This window comes from Sander lucioperca, chromosome 5, assembly GCF_008315115.2.
Source record: "Sander lucioperca isolate FBNREF2018 chromosome 5, SLUC_FBN_1.2, whole genome shotgun sequence".
Classification (NCBI taxonomy): Eukaryota; Metazoa; Chordata; class Actinopteri; order Perciformes; family Percidae; genus Sander; species Sander lucioperca.
The window spans coordinates 37,668,520-37,695,325 of NC_050177.1; the positions used below are offsets into that span (position 1 = coordinate 37,668,520).

At 41.6% G+C, this 26,806-nt stretch overlaps 1 protein-coding gene across 2 annotated transcripts in view; it reads right to left on the bottom strand.

Annotated features, from left to right (window-relative positions):
- clpb (caseinolytic mitochondrial matrix peptidase chaperone subunit B) overlaps nucleotides 1-26,724 on the bottom strand; it is a 50,546-nt gene extending 23,822 nt beyond the window's left edge. Inside the window, exons 1-8 of one of the 2 annotated variants that reach the window (XR_004897358.1) lie at nucleotides 25,908-26,724; nucleotides 25,577-25,628; nucleotides 22,259-22,345; nucleotides 14,956-15,059; nucleotides 13,221-13,349; nucleotides 7,983-8,080; nucleotides 6,272-6,386; nucleotides 680-757 (exon numbers count right to left, since the gene is read on the bottom strand). Coding sequence is in view for 1 of the 2 variants with exons in the window: in XM_031293307.2 (XP_031149167.1) it covers nucleotides 680-757; nucleotides 6,272-6,386; nucleotides 7,983-8,080; nucleotides 13,221-13,349; nucleotides 14,956-15,059; nucleotides 22,259-22,345; nucleotides 25,577-25,628; nucleotides 25,908-26,364 (1,120 nt within the window). In the remaining variant the exon portion in view is untranslated. The remainder of the gene's footprint in view (nucleotides 1-679; nucleotides 758-6,271; nucleotides 6,387-7,982; nucleotides 8,081-13,220; nucleotides 13,350-14,955; nucleotides 15,060-22,258; nucleotides 22,346-25,576; nucleotides 25,629-25,907) is intronic. The other variant, XM_031293307.2, reaches the window with a different exon arrangement.
- Between the last annotated feature and the right edge of the window lie 82 nt (nucleotides 26,725-26,806).

Here is a 26,806-nt window from a genome sequence, read left to right on the forward strand (position 1 = left end):
GTAAGTACACCCCTATGTTAAATTCCCATAGAGGCAGGCAGATTTTTATTTTTAAAGGCCAGTTATTTCATGGATCCAGGATACTATACATCCTGATAAAGTTCCCTTGGCCTTTGAAATTAAAATAGCCCCACATCATCACATACCCTTCACCATACCTAGAGATTGGCATGGGGTACTTTCCATAAAATCATCTCTCAATGCAAATCAAACCAGCTATTAGGCTAACCGACATAAAACCATGCCAATCTCTAGGTATGGTGAAGGGTATGTGATGATGTGGGATATATATATATATATATATATATTTGCAGTTCATTAATTAAATAGGCAGATGTAAGAAACAGTCAAAAATGCTAAATGTATTTACTTTTACATCACACAGTACATTTTGACACCTTGGAGAGAAACTCATTCACTGAATACTTGGTAGAGTTTCTCCAGTTTGTGTTTACATTTTACAGTGTGACATCATCGCTTTTGTCCTCTTGTGTATTTTGTTCTTTTTGAAATCAGTAGACTGGCAGGAGGAAAATACACTCTGCATGCATTCAACAAACTTCAGAAACTTAACACACTCAAGTGTTCTGTTTATTTTGGCAGCTCCTTTCGAGAAACTAAAGAGTTTTTTTTTTTTTTTTGCTATCGCTTCTTGAGTGTAAAAAGATGAGTGATTTACCAATTCCTGATGAGCCGAGGAAGAGGAATACGAGAGGATGCTCTTCGTCGTACCAACCATTCTCCTTTCTCCTGATGGCTACAGAGTGCAGAGACAGATAGAGGGAGAAAGAAAATCAGGACTATTATTTTAGTCATTTGCATTTGTTGACTTTGCTTTTGCACTAAGTATCCTGAGTTTCACTAGACTGAACCGAGTTGACCCGAGGGTGACGGGTATCCCAGAAACTATGATAAAAGAGCGAGAGAGCAGGGATGAGAAAAGGGTCAAGACATTTGGTGGAGAGAAAAAAAAGAGACAGAAGAGAGAAAACAGAAAAAGAGAGCAAGATGAGAGACCTCCAGAAAGCTACCCACGCTGCCTCTCTTCCCCCCTCAGTCAGTGGGGCCATTAGCCAGCAGTAATTGTGTTAGCCTCCCTGGCGCGGCCATGGCGAAATCAGTTTAGCATGGATCGCAGCCTCTCACACACACACACACACACACACACACACACACACACACACACACACACACACACACACACACACACACACACACACACACACACACACACACACACACACGCACACACACACACACACACACACACACACACGCATGCTTAAAGAGGAGTGCCTACCCAACCCTGCCATCACCCCAGCAACCACACTCACACACATACACAAAGACAAGATGATGAGGTGGATCGGAGGGGAGTAAAGAGTGTATCTGGCCCGTGGTTTCAGCCACTCGACGAAGAAGCAGACACTAGCACAAACTCATCCAAATCTGAAGCTGTTGAGAGGCCGGGGCCAAAACCAGAGCCATAGACGAGCAGGGCTTTGCCAATGGGATCAAAGCAAGTTAGAAGATAGCTTATTGGTTACCTTGGGCAAAAAGGCCATGGGTTTGAATCCACTGGCAGGCTGTAGCCCTAATGTGTGGGGTTCTGGCTGTTTCTGTGTGGCTCTCTTCCGGCTGTTTTCCAGTGTCCTCCCACAGTCCAAAATACATACATTTTAGAATAATTGGACACTCTAAATTGCTCATAGGTATGAATGTGATTGTCTGTCTTTGTGTTAGTCTTGAGCTAGACTGGCAATCTGTTCACAGTGTCACAGTGTACCCCACCTTTAGGAGCCGAGTCTTCAGCCCCCAAATCAATGTGTGGATCTATCCTGATTGTGTCATTCAGGTAAGTTAGCATTTACATCTTTATAAAGCTGACACAAAAATGACCATAGTCATCCATATGGGGTGTGGGAGTCCCCAGGATCCTGTGTAACAATACATTTAGCTTTTCTTCATTTTTAGGTAATGCACGACGGATGTTACCTCTCACCTTGCTGCTTGAGGTTAATCAATTAGTATCTTAACATTTTTACACATAAACCTGTATCAGCTTCACTGTAGACACAACATAAATGCTCTGTTTCTTTTTATTTGAAATATTTTAAAACAAAATATTCAACAGAATGATGCCATCTATCAAACCAATGTTCTTTTTTTTAAGATTATTTTTTTGGCCATTTTAGGACTTTATTTCTATAGGACAGCTTAGACTTGAAAGGGGAGAGAGAGGGGGAATGACATGCAACAAAGGACCATAGGTCGGAGTCAAACCCGTGGCCACTACGTCAAGGAGTAAACCTCTATATACGGGTGCCCACTCTGCCAGGTGAGCTACCAAGGCACTCACCAATGTTCATTTTTAATGAAAAAATAAACACTAGGAGCTAGTAAAACTATAGTATGGTTATTTTAAAAATATAAGTTTGTAATTGTTTATTACAATTTTCTGTGTTCAGTGTTCCTCAGGCCAACTTTTCTTAGCTGAATAGAGCCACAAAACATGCAACCATGCACACTAGGTCTGTCTGTGGCTTCTACTTACCAACATTACCTCTGGATTGTAAATTAAAACCGTTAAAAAATAGGTCCTGCACATCTTTCAGATCATGAATCCTGATCTGTTTGAATCTGACAAGTGAGAACAGAACCTTGTAAAAGTCTTGACTTAAAAACACTGGTGAAGGTTTAGCAGGGTGGTCAATTTATGCCATATTTATCCTCATGTTCTGCCCACTGACCGGTTTACATCCACCCGCCTTTTATTCTTCTCAACTTGTCGTTGCCTTTAAAAATTCTGGCCAACTGTCTCCAAAGACGCACAAGTTCTCAGCACATCTCTAGTTAGCAACAGTGTTCGAGAGAACAAGCTTAAATAGTGCATCTGAGAGGTGTCAATTTCTTCAAGTTATCGAGTGCAGCCAGAAGAAGATAAGTGGCAGGAGAACACTGTGGCGAAGTTGCTAAAAAGAACACAGAGGAACCAAAACTTGAATTCAACTTCCTGCAACAGTCAAAGAGTGTCCAACAAGAGCTACAGTATGTATCCTGTCAAGGCATCTTTTACACAGACGATGAGACCTTTCCTGCTCACTTATTGTGATCCAAGAGGCTCTGTGTGTGATACAGTGAAGCTGAAATACTTCACGACAGCCAGCAGATCTGAGTGTTAAACCAGCTACTAATAGCTGATAATCATAGAGAACAGATGCTCGGCAGGAAAACAGGAGGAGAGGCAGATTGAGGGAGGTAAAGAGATGACATGGTAGAGAGGGAAGTAGCAGGAGGAGAGAAGATAAGGGGAGGAAAGAGGAGTAAGGATGTAGAAGGAGATAAAGAGGGAAAAGAGAGGAGTGATGGAGATAAGCAGACAGAGAAACAAACGAGTGTGTCAGAGATGGACACAGAGATGAATAGTGACAAGAGGGGCTCCAAAGCGCCGTCTGCTTTATCAATGGCTGTGTGAATGACAGTGTAACCTTCTGTGTGTTTGTGTGTTTTAGCTGATTGAGACCGACTTTGACAGAAGGGCACATTGACATTTCTCAGAGGACCCTGACGACAACAAGGAAAGGAAAGAGACACAAAACAAATGAAAGCTTGATCTCTCTCTCTCTCTCACACACACACACACACACACACACACAGCAGTGTGTTGGGCAGGTCTGGTTGGCTCTAACATGATTACAGAGGGATGATTCTCCTCAATAACTCTTAGCCCTGAGAGCTAAACCTGGATCAATCTAACCTCCTTCCTGTGTGTGTGTGTGTGTGTGTGTGTGTGTGTGTGTGTGTGTGTGTGTGTGTGTGTGTGTGTGTGTGCGTGTGTGTGTGTGTGTGTGTGTGTGTGTGAGAGTGAATGTATCTTGCTGTTCATCACAAGGAGTTCAGGGGGAAACAGCCGTTTTGGAGACATGACAAAACACCAAATGGTCTGCAAAACTGCAAAAGAGATAACTATATATATTTATTTCTTTGTACTGTATATGTTTTTATTTCTTTGTATATGTTTCTCTTTCTCTTTTTAATGTATGTTGTACGTCATGTCTGTGTCTTCTGAATGGACTTTGAGTCTGGAATAAAAAGCTGATGATGATATATATATATCTCTATATATATCTCTATATATATATAAAAAACATATAAATATAATTTATAAATGTTAATTTATTAATCAATGGTGATAGATGTAAATTGATTATCAACAATTTTGATAACGATTAATAATTTAAGTAATTTATCGATAAAAAAACCTACATTTGGCTATTTCCTGCTTTTCAAATGTGAGGATTTGCTTTTTCTCCGATTTATATAATTGTAAAATGAATATTTTCTCACTCAAATAACTCATGACATACAGTAAAATATATTGTTGTATGTGCAGCTCCCTCTTCACTCTTTATCTGTACATCCCTTTCTCATTGGTTGAATCCTTATCTCCAGTATATCCTTTCCGCTCTTTCCTGGTCCATCTCCTCATCTCTAAATCCCTACTTCCCCTCTCTGACTCTGCCACAGTTTGGCTAATTCCTGCTCGGCTCATCTGTGATAAAACTTACAAAATAGCACACACCACAACAAGTATAAATGCACAGTAGATATCGTATGTTTTTGTATATATCTTTGCAATATCTTTGCCTCTTTTAGGCATCACACATGTTCTCTTGCTTGCTTTCAGTGTGTGTGTAATATATTCACTGTAATACTTCTCAGAGATCAATAAGCTGTTCCTTTATCAATGTGGCGACGTCTTCTATGGCTTTCAGAACAATTTGCAATGATAACAACAATCATTTATCACCTTGCCAAAAACTACAAATCCCACGATTCCCTTTTCTTTGACTATTGACTCCCAGCAGAACCCACTGTACGCTGACACTTAACGCAACTATTGCTCAAATAGCATCACTGTTTGTATTTTGTTTTGTGGACATCTATAGTTTGTATTTTCATTGTTTCCTTATATTTATTTATAGTTTTTTTTATGAAGTCAATCCAACTTGTTCTCGTGTTGGTTATAAACTCTGCAGTATTTGCTCTCACGGAAACATCACTGATTATAATATCCGCTTCTGACTTTGGGAGTGAGTTGATTATTTTCACAAATCTGTCCAAGATCATAAAAATAACACACAACATCTTTCTTCGCTGCAGAACCCTTTCTGAACACACACACACACACACACACACACACACACACACACACACACACACACACACACACATCTGCGGATCAATACATGGCCTCCATGGATGCCTGGTGTAATATCAGCTCTTTACTGTCTGCTGTGTTATTGTGCTCTAACTCATCCTCCCTCCTCTTCTCTATGCATTACACTCGCTCTCTTTGTCTTTCTGTCATTTGCTACAAGCTTTCTGGTTTTCAGACACTTCTCTGCTATCTCCTCCCATCAGCGTTCCTCTCCTTTTTTGTCTCCCATTGTCTCCATTTCTTTTACCCCCATCTCATCTGTTTTTCTATTCCTGTCTTCATCACTTTGCCTGTCCATCCCTGATCCGTGTGTTTCGAGGAAGGGAGAGATGGACGGCAAGGAGCGATAATGGAAAGATGCAGAAGGTGGAGGCCACAAAATGGAAGTAGGAATGGACAGAAGGGTGAAGGAGAAAGAGTGGGTGTGATGAAGATCAAGGGGGTAAAGAGAGAGAGAGAGAGAGAGAGAGCGAGAGAGAGAGAGAGAGAGAGAGAGAGAGAGAGAGAGAGAGAGAGAGAGAGATGGAGGGATATACTGAAGAGAGAAAAGGGAAGAGAGACAGAGAAGGGGGGGGGGTCTGTAGTATGTCTCCTCTGTATGTAATCGTGTTAACTGGCGGCTCCAAGCCTGGCCTCTTCAGCTGTCACACACACAAACACACGCACATGCACACAGCACCTGTGTATGCCTGACAGACAGCTCATTCATCACAATTAACCAATTACAGCCTCCACCGCTCTGTCTGAACCCGCCTACTGCAGGAGGAAAGGGAGGACAGCAAGAGAGAGGAAAAGGAGGGGAGTGCAAAACAGAAACATAAAAAGAAAAAAAAAGCAATGTGGAAACAAGGCTGTGGCTTGGAAGCATGTATTTATGTGCACTTCTTATTTTTGTGGTGGATGTCATTGTGTTTGGCTGCATATATCATGTTCCATGTGTGCATTTACCTAATATCTTTGCCTCTTTTAGGCATCCCACATGTTCTCTTGCTCGCTTTCAGAGTGTGTATGTGTGTGTGTGTGTGTGTGTGTGTGTGTGTGTGTGTTTACCTGAGGCCACAGTATTGATGGCCCCCTCCTGTCCGATGATATGCTCCTTCAGCCTCCTCTCCAGGGGAAACCGCCGCCTCTCCTCCGCCTCCCGCCGAGCCTGCGCCTCCTGGAACTAGATGGAGGCAAAGAAGACGAACATACAGAAATCATATGAGACAGTCAATGAATCGTGGAAGTGAAAGAAGACATGTAAGAAAGTCAACTCTCCAGGGGAAAACCATGAGGACATTGCAGAGTTCGCAAGTCTGCCCCTAATTACTCCTATTTCTTAATCATGTTTTCTTCTATACCACCCTTGCTTCAGAGCTCATCCCCACTACAAAGACACTGAAACAAGAAAAGAGTGAGTGGCCAAACACGCCCTGACAATAAAGCGGTTTCTCCCCCTTTTTCCTATTAAAGGGTTGTGTCGTTTTTCAGTCTCTTTACTACTCCGTTCACTCCCTCCCTCCGATTTCCTCCTCTTTAACACACTAGCTCTCTATCTGCCTTTGCCTTCATTTCTCTGACACACATCTGATTTGATCTCTTTTTCCACCTATCATATCTTCCTCTGCCCAAATTTTTTGTTTCCCTTCATTTTTACATATTCTTCCCCCTCAGTTTCTGTCCCTCTTTCTTTCTTTCTTTCTCGTAGCCACCCCATGACTCATTCATCCTCCGCAGCCCCGCTTTGTTTTCTCAGACTCCAGGTTTTCACCCTGCAGTGGAGGCAGGCTGTTTATTCTCTCTCTCCATCTTGCTTAGCTCTGTCCTGCTGTCAAACTGGTAGATAACTACCATAGGGTAGCTTTATTTAAGAAAACAGCTGACCCCACCTCTACTAATATACACCTGTGAAATACCAAGAGAGTCCCTGCAGTCAGCTGATTCTATAGCATCGTTCAGTTAAAGCTTAACCAAGCCTTAAGATCACCCTCAGTTCCAAATTGAAATCACATTTTAACAATTGGAAAAATACCAACTATCCAAGAAAATACTACACGAAGAAGAACTGATTTTATTTTTGATTAAATCTTCTTACAATAACCTGATAGTATTCTAAGTGTATTAGTAAAGTTTTGGTTTTTTTTGCCTTTATTTGACAGATAGAGAGACAGAGGTATGACATGCTCATGCCCTTACATGTGCACAAAGTGCCGAATCAAATCTCCATGTTAGTTGATCTGACCAAAACAAGAATTTGGAGGTATGAAAAAATATATTATTTTATTAATATAGTTTAGACCAGATATGTTGATATCACTATTAGTGATAATATTTTAGAGATGACTGTTGGTGCTTTCAGAAAATATTTATACGATATTTTAAGACAATAGACAGCTGCACGTTTGTGCGTTGAATTCCAGGTGATATCTAGTCCAATATAATATCTATAGAAACGCTGATATAATCCAACTTTACTCTTCATGTTTTAACCCCAGTTAACCTCAACCAGCTTTCACAACTCTAATACTCAATATCACCTGTCACTCAGTCAGCAGACCTCCCGAGGTGTGTGTGTCTGTGTGCATGAAGGCAAGTAAATGACACAGATGTCTGCTGAGTCAATAGTCCCAAGTCATTCAGACACAGGCCACAGGAAACAACTACGGCAATAAAACATTTGCGTGCACGGAAACTAATATTGTTTTAATTGCTTGCATATTCTGCACAGCTTGTACGGAAGAACAAAATGAGAATTTGTGTCTGCGTGAGTGCGTCATACCTTGCCCTCAAACTCCTGCAGTATTGTGCTCACTTCTCCCTCCTTAGCATAGGCCCGTGCTGTGTGTCCCAAACCATTGGTCTGCAGGGGGTTGGCACCTGTATGCAAGCATGCAACACACACACACACACACACACACACACACACACACACACACGGAAGAAAATCTAATTATTTGTAGCTACTTAAAATGCTGGAAACAGAACAAAATATTTTTTTGGAAAAAAATCCACACACACCCCCTCAGCAGGAGGGTCAAAACGTCGATGGAGAGAGGGTTGGGGGTGAGAGGTCACTTGGGTTCAGAGGTCATTGAGACTAACTGCGGTGAAGCTGGAAGACGATGCAATCACCCTGTAGGGGGTTTCATATCTGCAACGCGTGCCAATAACACACACTTTGACCCCAACACCCTGGATTATTATACAATCTATACACACTGCAGGTTGTTGCAGGTTGGAGGCCATTGAGGCACACAAGCACACACACTTCACACAGCAGGAGGGGTCAAACGGAAGAAACGTTTTGTTAGACAGATCTTTAAGGGGTTGGAGTTTAAATGAGGAAGAACCATAATGTCACAAGTGTGCGTGTGAAGTGTCCTAGGACTTGTCAGAAGAAGGTGGTTAGTAGTGCCTTCTGCCCTGACCTGTGCCACCACACTCAACCCAGAGTCACCAACACAACACGTGCCTCCACATGAACAAGGGAATGTTTCCATCGTATAAAGACGAAGATAATTTTGTCAGAACTAGTATTTAGTATGAAAATGTCAAACACTACTCACAAACACTTAAGCTTAATGCTCTGATTTCATAAAAGGTGATTATTATTTCAGCAGGTTCAGTGCTTCGTCCAAAGTGATGAACATGATGCAGCACTCCTTATTTGTGGATTTCTCTGGACTTGGTCAGACCTTACTGGCATCATTAGAAATTCAAATTGATTTTGTAACAAGTAACTGTGCAACAATCTTTGTTGATCCATTCTGAGGCCTTAATATAATTTAAGGGCCTTTTCACACCGGAAAGTCCGAACCAAGGTTTCCGTTTTTTCGTTGCATTGCATACATTTGATCCGGTTAGTTTTGGTTTCACATTTTGCAATTACAGTTGCAGACATTGCTCTGCCGTCCGTTCTCTCTCATCCTCTCGGAAAATAATTGTCAGAATTTGTGTGAGTTTTTCTAACTGACTCTTTATAAAGTTGTTGGACCAAATGTCACTTAAACATTTGGTCTCCTTCTCTATCCGTGTGCTACTGCATCTCATTTTGTTTTTTTTGCGTTGTTTTTAATTTTTCCGGTTATGCCAGAACTTCCTGTAATTTGGTCACACTAGAAACAAACCGAACCATGGTTCAATTTTACCTAGACCAAAGCCACCTCTTTTCGCCAAACCATGTTTGGTCCGGACCGTGGTCCAGGGGAGGTTTCACACTTGTAATCACTGCTTCATTGTTAGGTTTCCCTTCTGACAAAGATGTTATTCTCTGTTTACTGCCAGGGACTACAGATGAAAATTAGCTTATAGCTAACTCTGGTACTGCTAAGGAGCTGTGCATTGTCCCTGTCATACAATAAAAGAAATAAATAATTTTAGTTTGGATCAAACTTTAAAAAGTCTGAAAGTCCTGACCAAACCATGTAGGTGTGAAAGGGCCCAAAGACACTACGGACACTCGAGTGGAAGCATAGGAAAAACATGGAGTGACATGAAATGTGTCACTTTAACAAATAGTCGGCAGGCAATGCTTTGAAATCTCTCTGTTATGAGAATATAAGATGATTAAAATAAATCACTGACAGATTGTGACAATACTCCTTAAAGATATATTCAATTTGGGTCTTTTGAGAGTATATTAAGGTCTCCACTGTTCCTTTTCAGTTGATGAGAGCAGATATTTGTACAAAATCTGAAAACTATGCACAAAACCCCATTAGTGACCACTGTAGTGAATGTACAGGATGTTGAATGGTGCATTGAGAACCAGATGACTCATCTGACAATTTTCTGAGTGAGATACACAGTGTGTGTAATTATTACAAGTGCTGGTTGTTCCTATTGCTCTGTGCTCCGACCTGCAGAGACTAATAATCACTGTGATGATTATCGATAAACCCCTACATTTTGTGACCTGCTCACAAAACTATCGATCCCTACAACAATACAACACTAACCCCACCCCAAAACATGAGGGAGGAAAGCAATAAAGTATCCACATCCACACACACACACACAACATAATAAATAGCATCATTTAGGGCTTTAATATCAGGCCAACCCTCTGGGCCATAGCACTTTATAACAGGATCAACATTAACGACACTCACACACCACACACACACCAGCTGAACATTTACGCGCGCACACACACACACACACACACACACACACACACACACACACACACACACACACACACACACACACACACACACACACACACACACACACACACACACACACAGGATCCCTTCATTAGGAGTGCTTTAGTTATGCCTATTAGGAGTCCCCTCCTCTTTCCTATTTCCTCCTCCCTCTCTTTCACTGCAGCTGGTGGGAAAGAGCCCCTGCTGGTCTTTGTGTGTGTGTGTGTGTGTGTGTGTGTGTCCTTGTATCTGTATTGTGTGTGCCTGTGAGCATGTGTGTCTCTTCTGGCCTCCTACCACCTATGGAGCCGTCCATTACTGAGTGCCTGTGGCCACGGGCCTGATGTGGAGCCTGGGTAGAAGCTAGAGAGCCTCCGCAGGTAGGGTGAGGGACTGTGGGGCAAGGAGAGGCCCGAGGGTGGGCCTGGAGACTGTGATGGATGGAGATGTGAGTCGAGGGCCAGCTAAGGCCAAAAGAGCAAAACCCACGGCTGGTAGCGTAACATGGACACGCACAAGGGAAATAACAAAGAATAGGATACACACAACTCCATACAGATCCACGCACATTGTGCACATACATGAAGGAAGATGTTGCACAATCAGTGGACACACACACACACCTCCAAATCCACACAAATGTCCTGAAGCTGTGGCAGTTTATGAGATTTTTTGTGACGATGTAAAAAAAGATGGATTGGCTACAAAGAGGAAATAGATTAAAGAAAAATTTGGTACAAATGGCACAAGATTTGTCAAAAATAATTAAATGCATTAAAAACTTCTATAAAAGTCTTTAATTATGTGCCTATTTACACAGAATCACATGTACATGGAAAGGCAATGTGTTGGTGTTTGAGAGTGTGTGATGTCATGATTGTTATTGGCTGTGATGGTGGCGCCAAACCGGCAACGACCCAGTCGGGCGAGCGAAAACCCACTCCGTCTTTAATCAGATTGACTTAAAACAAATGTCTCTGCTTTGTGAAATTTTTTACCGTTTTAATTCAAAAATGCATCTGCAGAACATTTGATCGAGTTAGACAAAGTGATTTGTTTAAGCGTACAGAGTGCTTACTGACGCAGGGGTGAGACGGGAGAGACAGGCAGACAGAGCTTTGGATGCACCATCCATCATAAACATAAACAAGACATTAATATTAGATCTGTGTGTGCGTGTGTGTGTGTGTGTGTGTGTGTGGTGATGGTGCATGGGGTGTTTGAACCAAAAAATGAAAAAAAAAAAAATGTTTTGATTAAAAACGTATCAGCCTAAAAAGCAACAACTACAAATGTCCCCCCATGTTAAGATTCAAAAATATATCAAAAGGATAAAAGCATGCATGAATACATGAATATTTTAAATTAAAGAAATGGAGACTTGAGTGCAAAAGCACACACATGCACTCACAAAGACATGTACATATATATATACACACTCACAAAGACACATGCATCCTGTGATTGTGGAGTTACCCCAAGGGCATGTTCTGTGGAGAGGTCACAGTTCAACTAGGCCTAGCTTGTTTAAGAGCTGCACGCCAGAAGACTGAGGGGGATATTCTGCCCTGAGGCTCTGTGAGTGTGTGTGTGTGTGTGTGTGTGTGTGTGTGTGTGTGTGTGTGTGTGTGTGTGTGTGTGTCTCGGTGGAGCTGATTCAACGACAGGTGCGAGTGTAATGGGGGTGAATGGAGAGGGGATATGAACAAGTGATCAATTTCAAATGAGCTTTGTAATACTGTTTATATTACTCGGGGGTGGAAGCGTTAAGATGATGATACATGGAAAGCTTTTTAAAGCTGATGGAGACGATACTGCCTTCAGCTCTGAGGGCAGAATGAGAAACATTTAGTTTGGATAGCAAAGATTACGGGGAAAGGAGCCTAGCATGTGTCGTGATAAAACGGGTACCCTTGAATTAGTCATTTGTTTCCCTAAATTAATAAATCGCACCCTAGAATAAGTCATTCTTGGACTATAATTAACAATACAGAAACAATCTTATCCTATACAAGCAGGGTGTAGAAAACACAAACTTGTGTATATCCATGTGTCTCTGTATGCAAAATCAAAATCATTCCATATTAACCCAAGTGGTCATTATGTCAGAAGAATACTAATAGAGAAGTGTTTTCCCAGATATTCAAAATGCTACAAAATCAGTTCAGGTAGAAATGTTTAGGTCTTGGATTTTACTTCTACATCTAACAGTTACAATTAATGAGTGGAAATGTAAAGGGTCTCTATATGGCACAAAAAAATCAAACATGTTTTTGGCCTATGGCCTTGCAGTAACAAATATACATACAGGACTGAAAACATAACCACCTTGGTATTAAACGAGCAAAGTAACCGTCAATTAACTGTCAATTATTGAGCATTATCCAGCCTAACAACAGATAAAGATATTCTGTTAAACCACTGGGACGTTTCCCTTCCAGTGGACAATATAATGGAGTTCTGTCAGTTTGTTTTAGCTGACACTGACAGAGTTCAGGTGACAGTTGCATTTTTTGCAGTTTTCCCTCATAAGGGCCGGACTTGGTTCATCTAAGCAGTGGGGGCAAAGATGCTCCATCCTCTTCCTCCCTTTCTCTGAGGATGGAGCACCTCAATAGTCAATACTATACAATCAAATGAGAAACATGAATGTTAATCATAGCAAAGTCAAGAACAATGATCCTACTTTCACTCGGCTAAAGATTTAGGTTGGAAAAAAAAGAGGTGATATTTGGTCTTAATGTTAGAGAACACACTCATACCACCATGATGTAAAACAGCAGACTATGTTTAGATATATAGACCCTCAGAGGTCCCTCATGGAATCTAAAGTGGGGTTAGGGATGGTCGGGTGGGCTGTAACGTACCAGCCTCCAGCAGCATGCGGACAGTGCGTGGATCATCAGCCAGAGTGGCGTAGTGAAGCGCTGTGCAACCACGGAAGCCAGCCCTGCTGCTGAGCCTGCTGCTGAATTCATCCTCTCTGGACACGAGAACTGTAGGGAGGGACAGAGAGCGATACATGGAGAGACAAGAACGATTAGAACAAAAGACTGCTTTTTCTTTTGCAAAACATGTTCTAGTTGACAGAACAAAGACAGACAAAAAGCCTTCTGGGAACATCTGTAAGATGTTTTACTAAATTTCCGATTCGAGAATGAGTTTAGACTCGGAAATGGATTTGACAGAACACACTAGTTCCACAAAGATGGAAATAGTGTAGGCACAACTCCAATCTGAGATGCAACCAGTGAACTTTGTGGAGCTGAAAAGATGAGTATGATGAATTAACAAACAACCTTAACTGGACATGTTTGAGCCTTTAATATCTTTCTTTAATCTATTCACAGTCAATGCCGAGGCTCCAGAAAGTGTGACAATGATAACACTGCAGACTACAAAATTGTCTTTCCTGTTTCCAGATTTGGAAGAGTTGTTCATTTTCACAGATTTAAGCTCAACTGCTCGACATGATAGGAATAATGCGAGTTGTGTTTTAGGGTCTCCTTTGCTGTGCTCCTTACTAATAATAGAGATAGTCTATCATTCTCTCCTTACTTCTCTTTTTCATAAGAGGACTCATCTCGTGCCACTCCTCCATCATCCATTTTTATTTTTTCCGCCTCCTTCCTCTCCTCCTCAGTATTCATCAATTCCTTTCATCACTTGCACGCTCTTCCTCCCTCCCCACTTTCTCTATCCCAATAACTTTGTCTCATCCGTTTCCTGACTTCCTCGCCTGTCCCTCCCTCATCATCCCACCCATTTCCTTCAATCCCTCCCTCCCTCTATAACCCCTCCAAACATCCACATCTTCTTCCTTCTCCTCCATCTTTAACCTCTCCTTCCTTCCCTCCATCCATCGCTGCTTCTTACATACCTCCTTCCCTTATCCCCCCCTTCTTTCACTGCCTTCCTCCTGATTTTTACTTCCTTCATCAGTCTTTCCCTTCCTCCATCCATCCCACTCTTTTTCTCCATCTCTCCGACAGTCTCTTTCTGCAGTGTGTGTGTGTGTGTGTGTGTGTGTGTGTGTGTGTGTATGTGTGTGAGAGAGAGAGAGAGGGAGAGACAGGGCGGGATAATCATAGCTAACCCAATAAAGCGTCGCACAGGCCCCCCTAGCCCATCCATCAGCGTGCGTCTGGGAAACGCTTCCCCACGCTACGCCGGCCCCACGTGGACCTAAACCTGACAGCCATATAAATGTCTGCAATATACATATCCCATATAAATATGTCTGCAGAACCCAAACACAGACTGGTGTGTGTGTGTGTGTGTGTGTGTGTGTGTGTGTGTGTGTGTGTGTGTGTGTGTGTGTGTGTGTGGGGGATATTGTTTGTGTGTGTGTGCGTGTGCGTGTGTGTGTGTGTGTGTGTGTGCAGCTCAGAAGACATACAAATAAAACACACACTACTTGTCATGAAAACATACAACATAAATAATACGGAAGAAATGAAACATGTACATAAATGCAAATCTTTATGCAAATTATAATTTCTGGTTTACCACTTTGGATTCATATGTGTAATATAGCAACACACACAAACGCGTGCATGACGGATGCACACACAGTAGCAAAGTGGTTGTTTTTTCTTTCACCTTCCAGTGAGTGGATGCCTTTCTCCCGTGAGGTGTCGTAAACGTTGTTGAAGTGATCTCCGCTGTTTGGGTCGGCACCAGCTTCTAACAGAACCTTCACCACACTGGAAAACACAGACACACATTTAAATATGTGTAATAATCCTGCCTAGAACTAGTATTCTATAAATGCACAAGTGCACACAAACCAAGCCTTTCCACAGTAATAAGTCTGTGTTTACAGCCAACACTGCTTAAAGATGTAATCACGTCTACTGGTCGGCGATATGGATAAAATCACAAAATATGTACATTTACATTTGTTATATCAACATATATCATGATACAGCATTTTTTTCTGGAAATTCAATTAAGAAACGGTTTATAGATGAAGTATCAGAAAGTATCTCGTTTTTGGTTAATCCAGTGGATAAAAACAAATAAAAGTCAAATCACATTTATGTAAAAATATTTTAAATCCAATATTGTGATAAAGCAGCTTTCTCATTTACAACAGTGCCTTCCCACAATGGCCTCATACAACCAAAGATATTAAGGGATAGCTACCTCGGTTTAATCATCAGTCTTGTCAAATTGCCAAATCTAATAAAGCCATACTATTTTCTAAAAACACAGGCAAGCATGTGTCACAGCACCTACATATGTAGTCAGGTCACAGGAAGTAGACTTGTGCAGACTAAATTTAAGACTGGGACACCTTCATGTCATCAAACATAACCTTGACCCTTTAACAAAGTTTCTACCATCCTCAAAGCTTGAAAAACAGCCCGCTGTACGCAGATATAAATATTTAATTCCTCAATTGACCACAACCCTTCCACCTGATTTACTTCCATCTCTAGTCTGTCCCATCATGGTGGATACACTTCAATTGCTGCTTCTCCTCCTTCTCTCCTTCACTACTCATTGGTCTGCTTTGTAACATGTACATATGTGTACATTGAAGGGGCAAGGGTCGGGCCTGTTTCCGGCGCAGTGGGGGGGGGGACACGACACTGTGTGTTTGTGTGTAGCCCTTCATTGGAGCGTACCGCCTTATAGAACAAACACGAGTACCTCGGCAACACCACTGACTGTGACCCAACGGACATTCCAGGTACCGTCTCTCCGTCTACAGAACACACTCGCACACACGCTTTACATTTACCACCATGAACGTGTGCAATGGCTTTGACATTGAGACACAGACATGCACATGAATGCATACAAAAACTAGTCAGCTAGTCTGTGCCCACTGTGAGCGAGAACGAGGGCGATGGCCGAAACATGAACCCTGCCAATACGCTGCTGGCTGCCATTAAACCTCTGACTATGTAATGCAGCCTGGGAGGGAGTGATGGATCATTTGCAGCTAAATGGTTATGGCAGGAGGCCTGGTTTAAATGGAGAAAAACGATTATTCATAGGAGGATGAGGTGGACTCCTTTTTTAAAGCAACCAGACTTGACCACGTAACAGGGTACAGGTTCCCTTTAGGAGAACCTGTGCTCTTAGTGAGTATTGACAGAAGATATGACCTCAGGAATAACTGATACTACGCCACAGTCAGGTTAAAGGTAAGGAGTGAAATTAAAGTAATAGTAACACATAGTAAAGACTTGGTTTTAAAGGAATATCTGAAACAGGACTAAAAAAAAGTAAAACATAAAAGGTTTCACAACAGACTGAAACAGTCAAATATTTGAAGCATGTATCAAAACATGGAATTAGGGATGCAACCAACGTTTTTATTTTCACCGAAGATGAATCTGCACATTTTTTCTGAGATTCATTTCTCTAAAAATGTTTATCAAAAGATAGTGAACCATGCCTATTATAATTTCGCAGAGCTTGGGGTGTTCAAATCACTTGTTTCATCTGACCATCAGTCTAAACTATTAGATAGGATAAAGAAAAGCATCAAATCTTCACATTTGAGATACTGGAATCCTGTCTGGCATGTTTGCTTAAAAATTACTGAAACTACAGCTGGTAAAAAGTGTATTTTGCAGAATTGGAAAGCAGAATTTCCTCCATCACAGAGACAATGGTTAAGTGAATTAACATCCTACAGCACACCTGAAAAAATCTTATTCAGCGTGAGGAGAAACCCAGAGAAGTACAAAAAGATATGGAGTTCTTTCTTGGCCTTACTACCATCATTACATAAGTTTAACTAGTACATCTGTATGTAACTTGCTCCCCTTTAATATTTTGTCTACCAAACTTCTATGATTTTATGATTATTTGGGACCTCATACAGCACTTGATTGTATTTTATTTTGCTTTTCAGATGTAACCAAAGGTGAACTCATGCAATTGTTTATCTATTTTTTTTTTTTTTTTTTTACTGTACCAGGATAGAGGGTGAGGGTTGGTGAGGGGTTCTGATTTTGTATGTCAGTTCCTTTGTTTGCCTTATTTGTGAAATTATACATATAAAAAAGGCTTCAATAAAAATATCTTTGAAAAAAAAGAAAAAAAGACTGAAACTGTCAATGGATAATCTAAATAGTCAGTGACTAATTTATCAAATAATCGTTGGGGCACCAGTACAGGCTCAAAAATCACAGTCCAGTGTACCATCCAAACAAATGACTGCAGCATATCAGTAAAAAATAAAAACGGAAGGATACAAAATTTCCCCTCATCTCCTTAAAAAAAAAAATCATTCAAATCTTAGCAGACTTTGGTAGTTTGTCTCGTCACTACAGAACATGTGTGTTTTCTGTGGGAGAGCGAGGCTGAGAACAGCCTGGCCAGGTCTTTGTGTCTGACCTTGCTGAGGGGGTATAAAGGACTATCGGGGGGTCCCCTTTGTTACTGTATCACTGTGGCCGGGGCAGCAGGGGGGCCGTGACCCACAGGGGGCTCTCCTCTCACCCTTGCAAGCACTTCTACAAACACATGGATGCACCCTCCGAGGCACATACAGACGCACACAAACTCAAACTGTGGCTGGTCACACGAGGCTGGGCAGGTCTGTGTGAGGAAATTAGATGGTCTGAAAAGGGTTAATGGCATCAGAGAGGTAAACACGAAAGGGCTAAAGAGAGGAAAACTGCCGAGAGGAGGAGGAGGAGTGGATGAAAGGAGGGAAGTGTAGCTAAAAAGATGAAAAGAAGGAGATTTAATTATACAGGATAGTGCTAAAACTAATGAGCTTTTGAAAACAGTTGATAGTTTTACTAATCAACTGATGATCAAGTGGCTAACTTTATTTGGGACATTTAGGGGGAGAGTTGCCGCACTAATTTGAGGCCAAACTAAAGGCATGCAGAGGTTAATTAGGTTAAACTCCCATTTTAAAAGGTGTGGGCCCTACAGGCTCCCTAATACAATCTTCTAAGTACAGAAACAATATAATCTGTAAATTGCAACATCATTTTACTTTCATAGCTAAATTGAGACAAAATGAGGAGGGGGTTATTAGCTGCTGACTTAACACCATCGTCTCGCACTTTTTTGCCAGTGTTGTGTCCATTACCTTGACACTCCGTGGCTGTCTGAGTGGCACAAAACACAACACGAAATATAGTCTGCTTTTATCCTCAAGTCATCTCTTTCCCTCCACGCATGCTTTGTTGATGTATTGGTTTATTTTTTGCAAGTTTTTCCTTCATTTTATTTGCCAAATTACATTAATGTAATAATGTGATAAGAGCATCACCCCTGGAAATGAGGGGGAGTCAGCATCTGGCTTGAGAACCCTTCAACAGATGCTTAAAACTTGGACTAGTTAAAGGATGTTCTCCTTGCTATACCACCATCCAGTGCTTGTATCAAAAGCTTGAAATAATGACCGCTGTTCACTTAACAAGCCGGTGCTGGGGCTGGTAGATTTAACCCTTCAGGTCGGGCCGAGGTTTGCCAGCAGGTGACTGGTGTTACTGCTGGGGGCTGGTGTTAGTTTCCCATCCTGCCCTGGAGGGAAGACAGGAAATGGACACTTCCGTCTGTCCTGTGCCACAATAGACACCCGAGCCGAACTGACCATCCATGTCTCGGACCACCTGGCCCAGACGCTGGACCTCACTTGACCTTATCTCACCTGCTGCACACCTGGGGTCAGATAGATGCCACGAAGAGAGGTTCACTGCACTTTTATTTTTCAGTTAAATAACCTGATTGGTCAAATTGTAATTTATTTAAGCTGCGTTTATTTCCAAGTATTTTCTTTATAGATTTCTTTACTTCCAAGGGATCTCTCCTCTGTTGCTCTTTTTGGTTTCTTCCGTTCTTTCCTCCCTCGAGGGTCGGAAGGACAGTGGGTGTCATATGTTGTACATGTTGTAAACCCCCCTGAGGCACATTTTTGATATTAGGCTATATAAATAAAATGGACTTGACCTTGCCATGCTGATGACTTGAATGGTTCCAATTGCTCAGAGCTTGGTGTGTTTTTTACCATCACCATCAATGAAAGCCATTTAGTGTATATAAGGTGCCCATCATGGGTGCATGGTCATCAGGTAGTCCATACAACATAAAGTGCATTTCTTTGTCCAGAAGACCTCGAAGTGTGAAATGTAGCCAACAGTACAACAGCTTGTACAATATAGCTCGAATTTTACAAAGACAGATCCCATTTGAAGCATTTAAGAAGGCTAATTATTAAAATGGTGAAGTTCATATCCAACTTTCAACAGTTATTACTCTTAATTATTGCATGATTGCTATGTAGCTGGCTAATAAAAAAAAGGAAAAAGGGATCCTCATTTCCAGCATTGTATTCTTTTGCAAATTATTTATTTGAAAATTATTTATTTGAAAATCATTACATGAAAAGCCATTTATGTGGTTTTAATGTGGCACAGGGTACAATACCCTTGGAGTTTCTTGTTTATATTATCAGTGCCCACTTGAGGGAAACATTATTTTGTGTACTAAGAAGTAAAAATATATGGAAACTGATTCCGTCACTGAACCAGGCTGCTTACCATCACAATCATGTTGTATCGTGACCAAATAACAGAATATTTTACTGAGAGCTCTCTGGTGATTTTCACCACTATTCAATCAAGCTAATCCCAGTCCCAAAACCATAATCCCACTCCACATCACTCTCCACATCTAAACTATTCTCTTCTCTCTTTCCCAACGAGCCACTCATCCTCCTCGTTCCATCATCCCGCCGCTTTCCCTCGTTTTGTCCCCCTCCCTCCCTCCCTCCCTCCCTCCCATCGAGTCACTCGGCCGACAGGTCGGAACGGTCAACAGGCGTTACACTCGGCTGAGCGCTCATTGTGCACGTGAATGCGGCGAGGGAGGGATGGAGGGAGAGAAAGAGAGATAGAGATGAGTATTGTGTGTTAAAGAGTGCAAATAGTGGGCCAGGCCCTGCGCCTCCCTGATTTAGCCCCACATCAAAGCTAAGCAAACACACGCCCCCCTGATGTCTCACCCTTAAGTCTTACACACACCCCTCTACTCCACCCCTGATTCTCTCACACAGGCGCACCTCGACCCCTGAACGCCAAAGAGGCTGCCTGGTGGACGCTACACCTAGAAACAGTCAGAGGACTCCACAGCTTCCTCTGAAATAGCACTGTGGTGAAATCTTCTGTCTGTTGAAAACCAGTTATCACTTCTGGTCCAGGAAAATATAAATACAGTGTGTGTGTGTGTGTGTGTGTGTGTGTGTGTGTGTGTGTGTGTGTGTGTGTGTGTGTGTGTGTGTGTCTATGTGTGTGTGTGTGTGTGTGTGTGGAGTTATTCAACAATAAGAGCCATGCTGACATTCTAGCTACAGGCTAGACCTTGTTCATGAGTAATGTTCCCTGTGTTTTCACTTAACGGCTGCAAATAAAGTTGTGTGTGACTGAGTAATAGGCAGTTGGCCTGTAAGATATTTGGTATAAACTCCCCTTGTCTGTCTGTCTGTGTATTTTTGTGCATGCAAACACACATGCATCCTCACTTGTGCGTGTGGATATGAGCGTGTGTGTGTGTGTGTGAGACATGTGTGACTGATGTGTGTGAACCGATGTTCTGTCTTCCCTGCAGCAGTGATGGCTCACTGGGGGGTTGGAAGACGGGATTAAACACAGAGGAGTGTCACTGCTTCGCTGAGTTATAGCACTCATAACACACACACAAACACAAGGCAGTGACATACACACACACACACACACACAAAAGCAGTGCATACAGACACAAACATACAACCAAATTTGTATCAAAAAACACATTACATACATCAATGTTACACACCAAAAAAATCACTCAGCACACATCATGTAAGTATATAGACGTACTGTAGCTTAAACATCACCACAGACTGAAATAATCAAAGCATATGATCATATTTGTCTCTGAGGATGAGTTAGAGACCACACTGTGAGTAGAAGAGTATGCAACTATCAATTATTATCAACAATCATTGATTGATTAGTCTATAAAATAATCATCATGATCATGTCTGAGTGCCCAATGTGACGTCTACAAATCACTTATTTTGTTTAAGAATTCAAAAGATATCTAATTTACAATCATGTAGAAGCAGCAAGTTATCATATTTGAAGGAGCTGGAACCAGCTATTGTCTGGCTTTTTTCTTGATAAATGAATTGAACTATTAACCGAAAATTGTCAATTAAATTTTCATAAAGAAAGCGCTTCATCACTTCACTTCAACAACTTTATAGAAACATTTTATTAGAACACATTACTATAAAATATAGAAAATAAAGAATCTAAACTTTGAAATTAACACAAATGATACGCTTCAATGCAGAAACACTACACTACACACAGTAAGAAAATCGACAAACTTTAACTTGGCCCACATTTGCGACATTAAATCAAACTATCTTACGAACCTGAGGAGGGATCAACTGTAACCCTAAGATTTAAAGGGAGCAATAAGTAAGTATTTTAAGCTATTTTCATATTCAAATGTTACCTTATGCTTCTCACGGGCACATGAGGCCCTTAAACAAAAAAAGTGACGACACAGTCCTGGTGGAGAGAAAAAAAGCCTTGTAAATTGGATTTGGCCTGGCCTTAACCTCGGCCCCTCTCTGTGCTGTGTGTGTTCTGGGGGCCAGGAGGCTAATTTAATTTGTTGGACAGAGAGATGGGGGAATGGGTAAAGACCGTCTGTCGGTCTGAAAGTCACACTTTGCACTTCTGAAGACCTACTGTAACAACTAGAGTGGGGACATGGATGACATATGCTCACATACTAACTCATGCAGACAGATGCGTGCTACCAAAACACTACATCACTGTTACATACAGTATGCTCACCAGGGGAGGGCATCCCAGAACTGTAAAACACATCATTTGTTCAGTAGGTTCAGTTGGATAAAACACACACAGACCTGTGCTGTCGGTTGATGGCAGCCACCATGAGAGCGGTCCAACCCAGACGGTGGCGGTGGTTTGGGTCGACCCCCTCTTTAACCAGCCTGATGTTGAAAAAAAAAGAAAAGTGGTTATAATTTAACATCAACATATAGTAGAGGGTGTCTGAATGTGTCTATATGGTCACACATACACATATGGGGATATAACGATGCTAGAATAAAGCTGCCTGTTTGACACACCAGCATGAAACCAGCTCATGATATCTTTGTCTTTATCTGAAGCCACACACACTTGCTCCTTGACCAGTTAATGTGTCTGTGTGTGTAAGCCAGGTGTGTGTTGAGTTTTTTGCTTGAGGGTATGACACCAGGTACTGGAGTGGCACGGTCCTTGTGTGTGTGTGTGTGTGTGTGTGTGTGTGTGTGTGTGTGTAAGTGATCCGTCTGTCGTCTCATGTGCTGAGCAGACAGACAGTGTGTGTGTTTACAGTCAACACCGTGGCCTCTTGTCTGGTCTGCACTCAGCTCCGACGTTCTCTGGCTCCGTTTTCACTGCCTGGTCTGCATGCAGCATCAGGGTTTGGGCAGAGAGAAAGGCTCACCACTTCAGCTACATCTGAGCTTGTCAGGGTGCAGTACTGATTTAGTCAAACTGAGAAGCTCTTAGTACCTTAATTTTACCAGAAGGTAAAGTTAAAGAAGGGACATTGTGGGAAGTCAGAGCTTATGTATTTCACAAATGCATAAGCTGTGCACTGTGCTCCATGAGAAGGGTTTCAGTCAAGTAAGTCAAAGATCTAAATGAGGCGGCTCACAGAGCTGTCATCTCTATATACAGAGGTGACACTATGCTTAGAGTAACATTTAAGTCATTTTTGGTTATTTGCTGTAGAGCTGCACGATATGAGGAAAATATATAATTGCAATTGCAATAGGATTCACGATATTGGAGGGAATAATCATTTTTGTATCATTATTCTCATTTTTGTTGAAAAATATAGAAAAATTAAAAAAACAACCAAACAAAGACTTTTCTTTAGTCTGTAGGATATAATTTGTAGGCCGGGATGTGTCTGCAGCACCACAATACTTAATTCAGAATGGTTTGACACATATTTTGCCTTTAACAAATATCGCCCCTCCCTGCGATTTGGATATTGCACTAGTTCATAGTGCAATTTTAATAACATTGTGATTAACTGTGCAGCCCTAATTTGCTGTATAGGTGTTTGACTGATGTATCTGGCAAACCTACCCTTTAATGAAACTTGGATATTGTCCAGCCAAAGTTGTCATACCAATGTGGCAAAGAAAGACAACAGAGCATCAAGAATATGGGTAAATCCTGAAATGAAACAGGTATCCCAACCTAAGAAAATCTTTAATGTGGGTTTTACTGTGAGCTATTATAGGATCACAGAGGCAACATGCTGTTTCACAAGCTAGGCTGCAATTAAACTGGAATGAGGATGCTAACTATTTTGACAAAATTACATTTTCAAATCTAAAAATACTAAATACAAGCACAATATATGAACTAACAGCAGCTTCCATCCCTACATTTTCAGCATCGTTATCAGCCTACTTAAACCCTTCTCAGTGGAACCTGCTTTTTAATGATCAAGGCTGGGTCACATGACAGCACATCAACTTTATATGCACCTTTCAATGTTAAAATGCTATTTCAAGATTATATCATGATTCACCACAGTTGTAGCACCACTGCTTTTATAAAGTCTGTGTGAAAACGAGACCTCCACCCACTCCACTGCCTCTCAGCAGACACACCCCGACACTCTACCACTTCTATAAACTAAACCAAAGCACTTAACGCATCTGTGATCTGCTGACTGTCTCACTGCACTCTCACCTACACCATCTGCCACATGGGCACACAGGTAACCCAAGCCAGCAAATGGGAGACATACATGGATAAACACGTGCGCTCATATACACTGATACAAATACCCATCCACACGCTGTACACACACAAGCACTGATTTAACACACATTAACATGATTATTGCACAGAGGTGAGCAGCATGACTGAAAGCGGGGAATCCATCCATCTACCAATATAAGGCACCAGGTGATTTACTGTACTTACTGTATGTAACCAAAAGGCACTAATATATTACTTTGCCGGCTCTTTGGTATTGCGTCCCAAGCAAAACTTCTACACCAAATTTTAGGATCATGTCCCTGTGACTAGTTTGTTCACTTGTGTCTGTTTTCATAGTTACTCAACATTTGTAAGGCAATATTATCAGCAGAAGAGATGGGACGCTGAAGTACTATAAGACCTGATATACTCCTTTTTGGTTGGCTCTGGCTGGCAGAGTAATTGTAAGAGACTCAAAGAAAGTGTTTTTTTTTTTTTTTTTTTTAAATCACAGTTAGAAAAGATAAATAAAAAGGTAATGCAAAGTGAGAGGAACAAATCTTTAAAAAGCTTTACATCAGAGAAAAGAGAACAAACCAAGGCACACTGTTGGAATGGAGCTCTGAGATGACGAGTGCGACATCCGTCACACACACACACACAGTCCTCTTCTTCCACCTGGTGGTTATTGGTGGTACAACAACTACCAGTGATATAACTGTTTATATAACTGCAGATGATCCTAGCTGTCCTAGAAACTGGCCTCAGCAGATAATCTGTAATTTTTACAAGGCTATGAGATCTGAACAACATTAAAGAGCAGAAGATGATGGATAATTTACAAGAGCAGTGAGGACAAAAAAAATATCTCACCTTAACCTAACAATATCTCACAGGAAAAGAAATGCTCTCTACTTTCTACTAATCACTTACATGTTGACAGTGACATTATACTGCAAAGATCACTGGAGATGGAACAACTTATGGTGTCTTTATTCAAGTAAATAGAGTTAAATGTAGTGCAAAGTGAGATAGATAAAATTAAGCTATCACACTAGTTCTGCCTCAATATTTAATATTAAAAAGTAGTGGCAGGGGATATGGTTTCTGACTAAATTTAAATTTAGCACAGCCAAATAAATTGTATAATTTAACAATTACATATTACAATAACCAAATCCTACGATATTAATAATTTCATCTAGCCTAATGGATGTGTCCAGAAATTGAGCTTTGTCCAAAGCATCCTAAATTACAGGTTCAGCTCAAAACCTTTTGCCAGTATTTTTATCCTCATACAGTCCACTACCATCATGACAAATTAAAAGGTATTATTTGCTGTTCTCTTGCATGATGAATAAGACTATTTAAATGCAAAAAATTGCCACGTCACTACAACACCATTACTATACTTAGTAGCCTCTTTGAATCATGTGGTGTGTGTATGTTACCTGGCCACATCTTCAGAGTTATTGGTCCTTGCTGCCTCCAGAAGTGCATCACCTTGTTAGTGCAATAACAGAAACAGAAAACATTACACAAGAAGAATAAACTCGAGTATGGATTAGCAAATTAGGGATGTGCATGTACTGTTTTTTTAAGTCAAATCCAACTTAATTGATAACTATGAAACTTGGGTGCATTTTGTGAAAATGTGCAAAGGTTGCTGACCCTCAACATTATCCATTTACAATATTTTCTATACAAAGTGCCTCATTACTAATAGACAAAAAATATATACTAAGTCAGACAACACAATGACTGATGGCTGATAACGTCTACCTTTGTTATCAGAATCTTTCTTCAGGCAGAAGGCCACGGCTGCAGCAGACAGCACACCGGCAGAGGCCACTCCTGCCCGGCTGGCTCCTCCACCTGTCCTCCGGCCACCACCTCCGTCCCGCTGGCCGCTCTCCTCCCAGTACTGATTATTGTTCCGCCCTCTGCTGGCCAAAGCCGCCCATGAGCCGCGGCGGTTCTCCAGGTTGGACAGCCATCTAGGGGCGAGATGGTGGTACTGCACCAACTGTTTCACACTGGTACCAGCGGTCTCCTCGGCTAAAATCGCCCTTCTGGAGACCCGGGAGGTGGACACGATGGGGTTGCGGTTGATCTCTGCCGGTGTCTCGCGGATGCCCTGGCATGCGGCACCGCTTGCGCTGGTCTGGAGCACGCGGCTGCACGGTGACAGGCTGCGCGACCTTCGGGCAATTAGCCTGGTGGGAACGGATGATAACATGGCGATGAACTCACCAAAAACAAAGCGGGGGATGAATCCTTAAGTCTGGCAGTAATTCCAATACCCTACAAGCCGGGGACACCGCGTTGATTCCAATGTAACAGCCGTTATACCTCAATTTCCAGGCAGCTTCTTACAACCATCGGGACGAAAACAACCGCTTCACCTCATCGTAGCGTGGATGTCACCAGAACGGGCGATGCATTTTGGGAAATGTTGTTTTACTGGAAACTTCTGTGTCATGTGCTTTATGGCGAGATGTGTATCTGTTATATACTTCCGTGTTCGCTTAAACCAAGTTAAAACAGAGACGTTTTAGTTATATTTAGTTATATAGAATAGTTGGTCAAACTCAAACTGCATTGAGGTACACAAGACATAAAAAAAAAAATAGATCAACTTTTGCGCATGCGTAATGTTGCCAAGCGCTAACAATCTACTT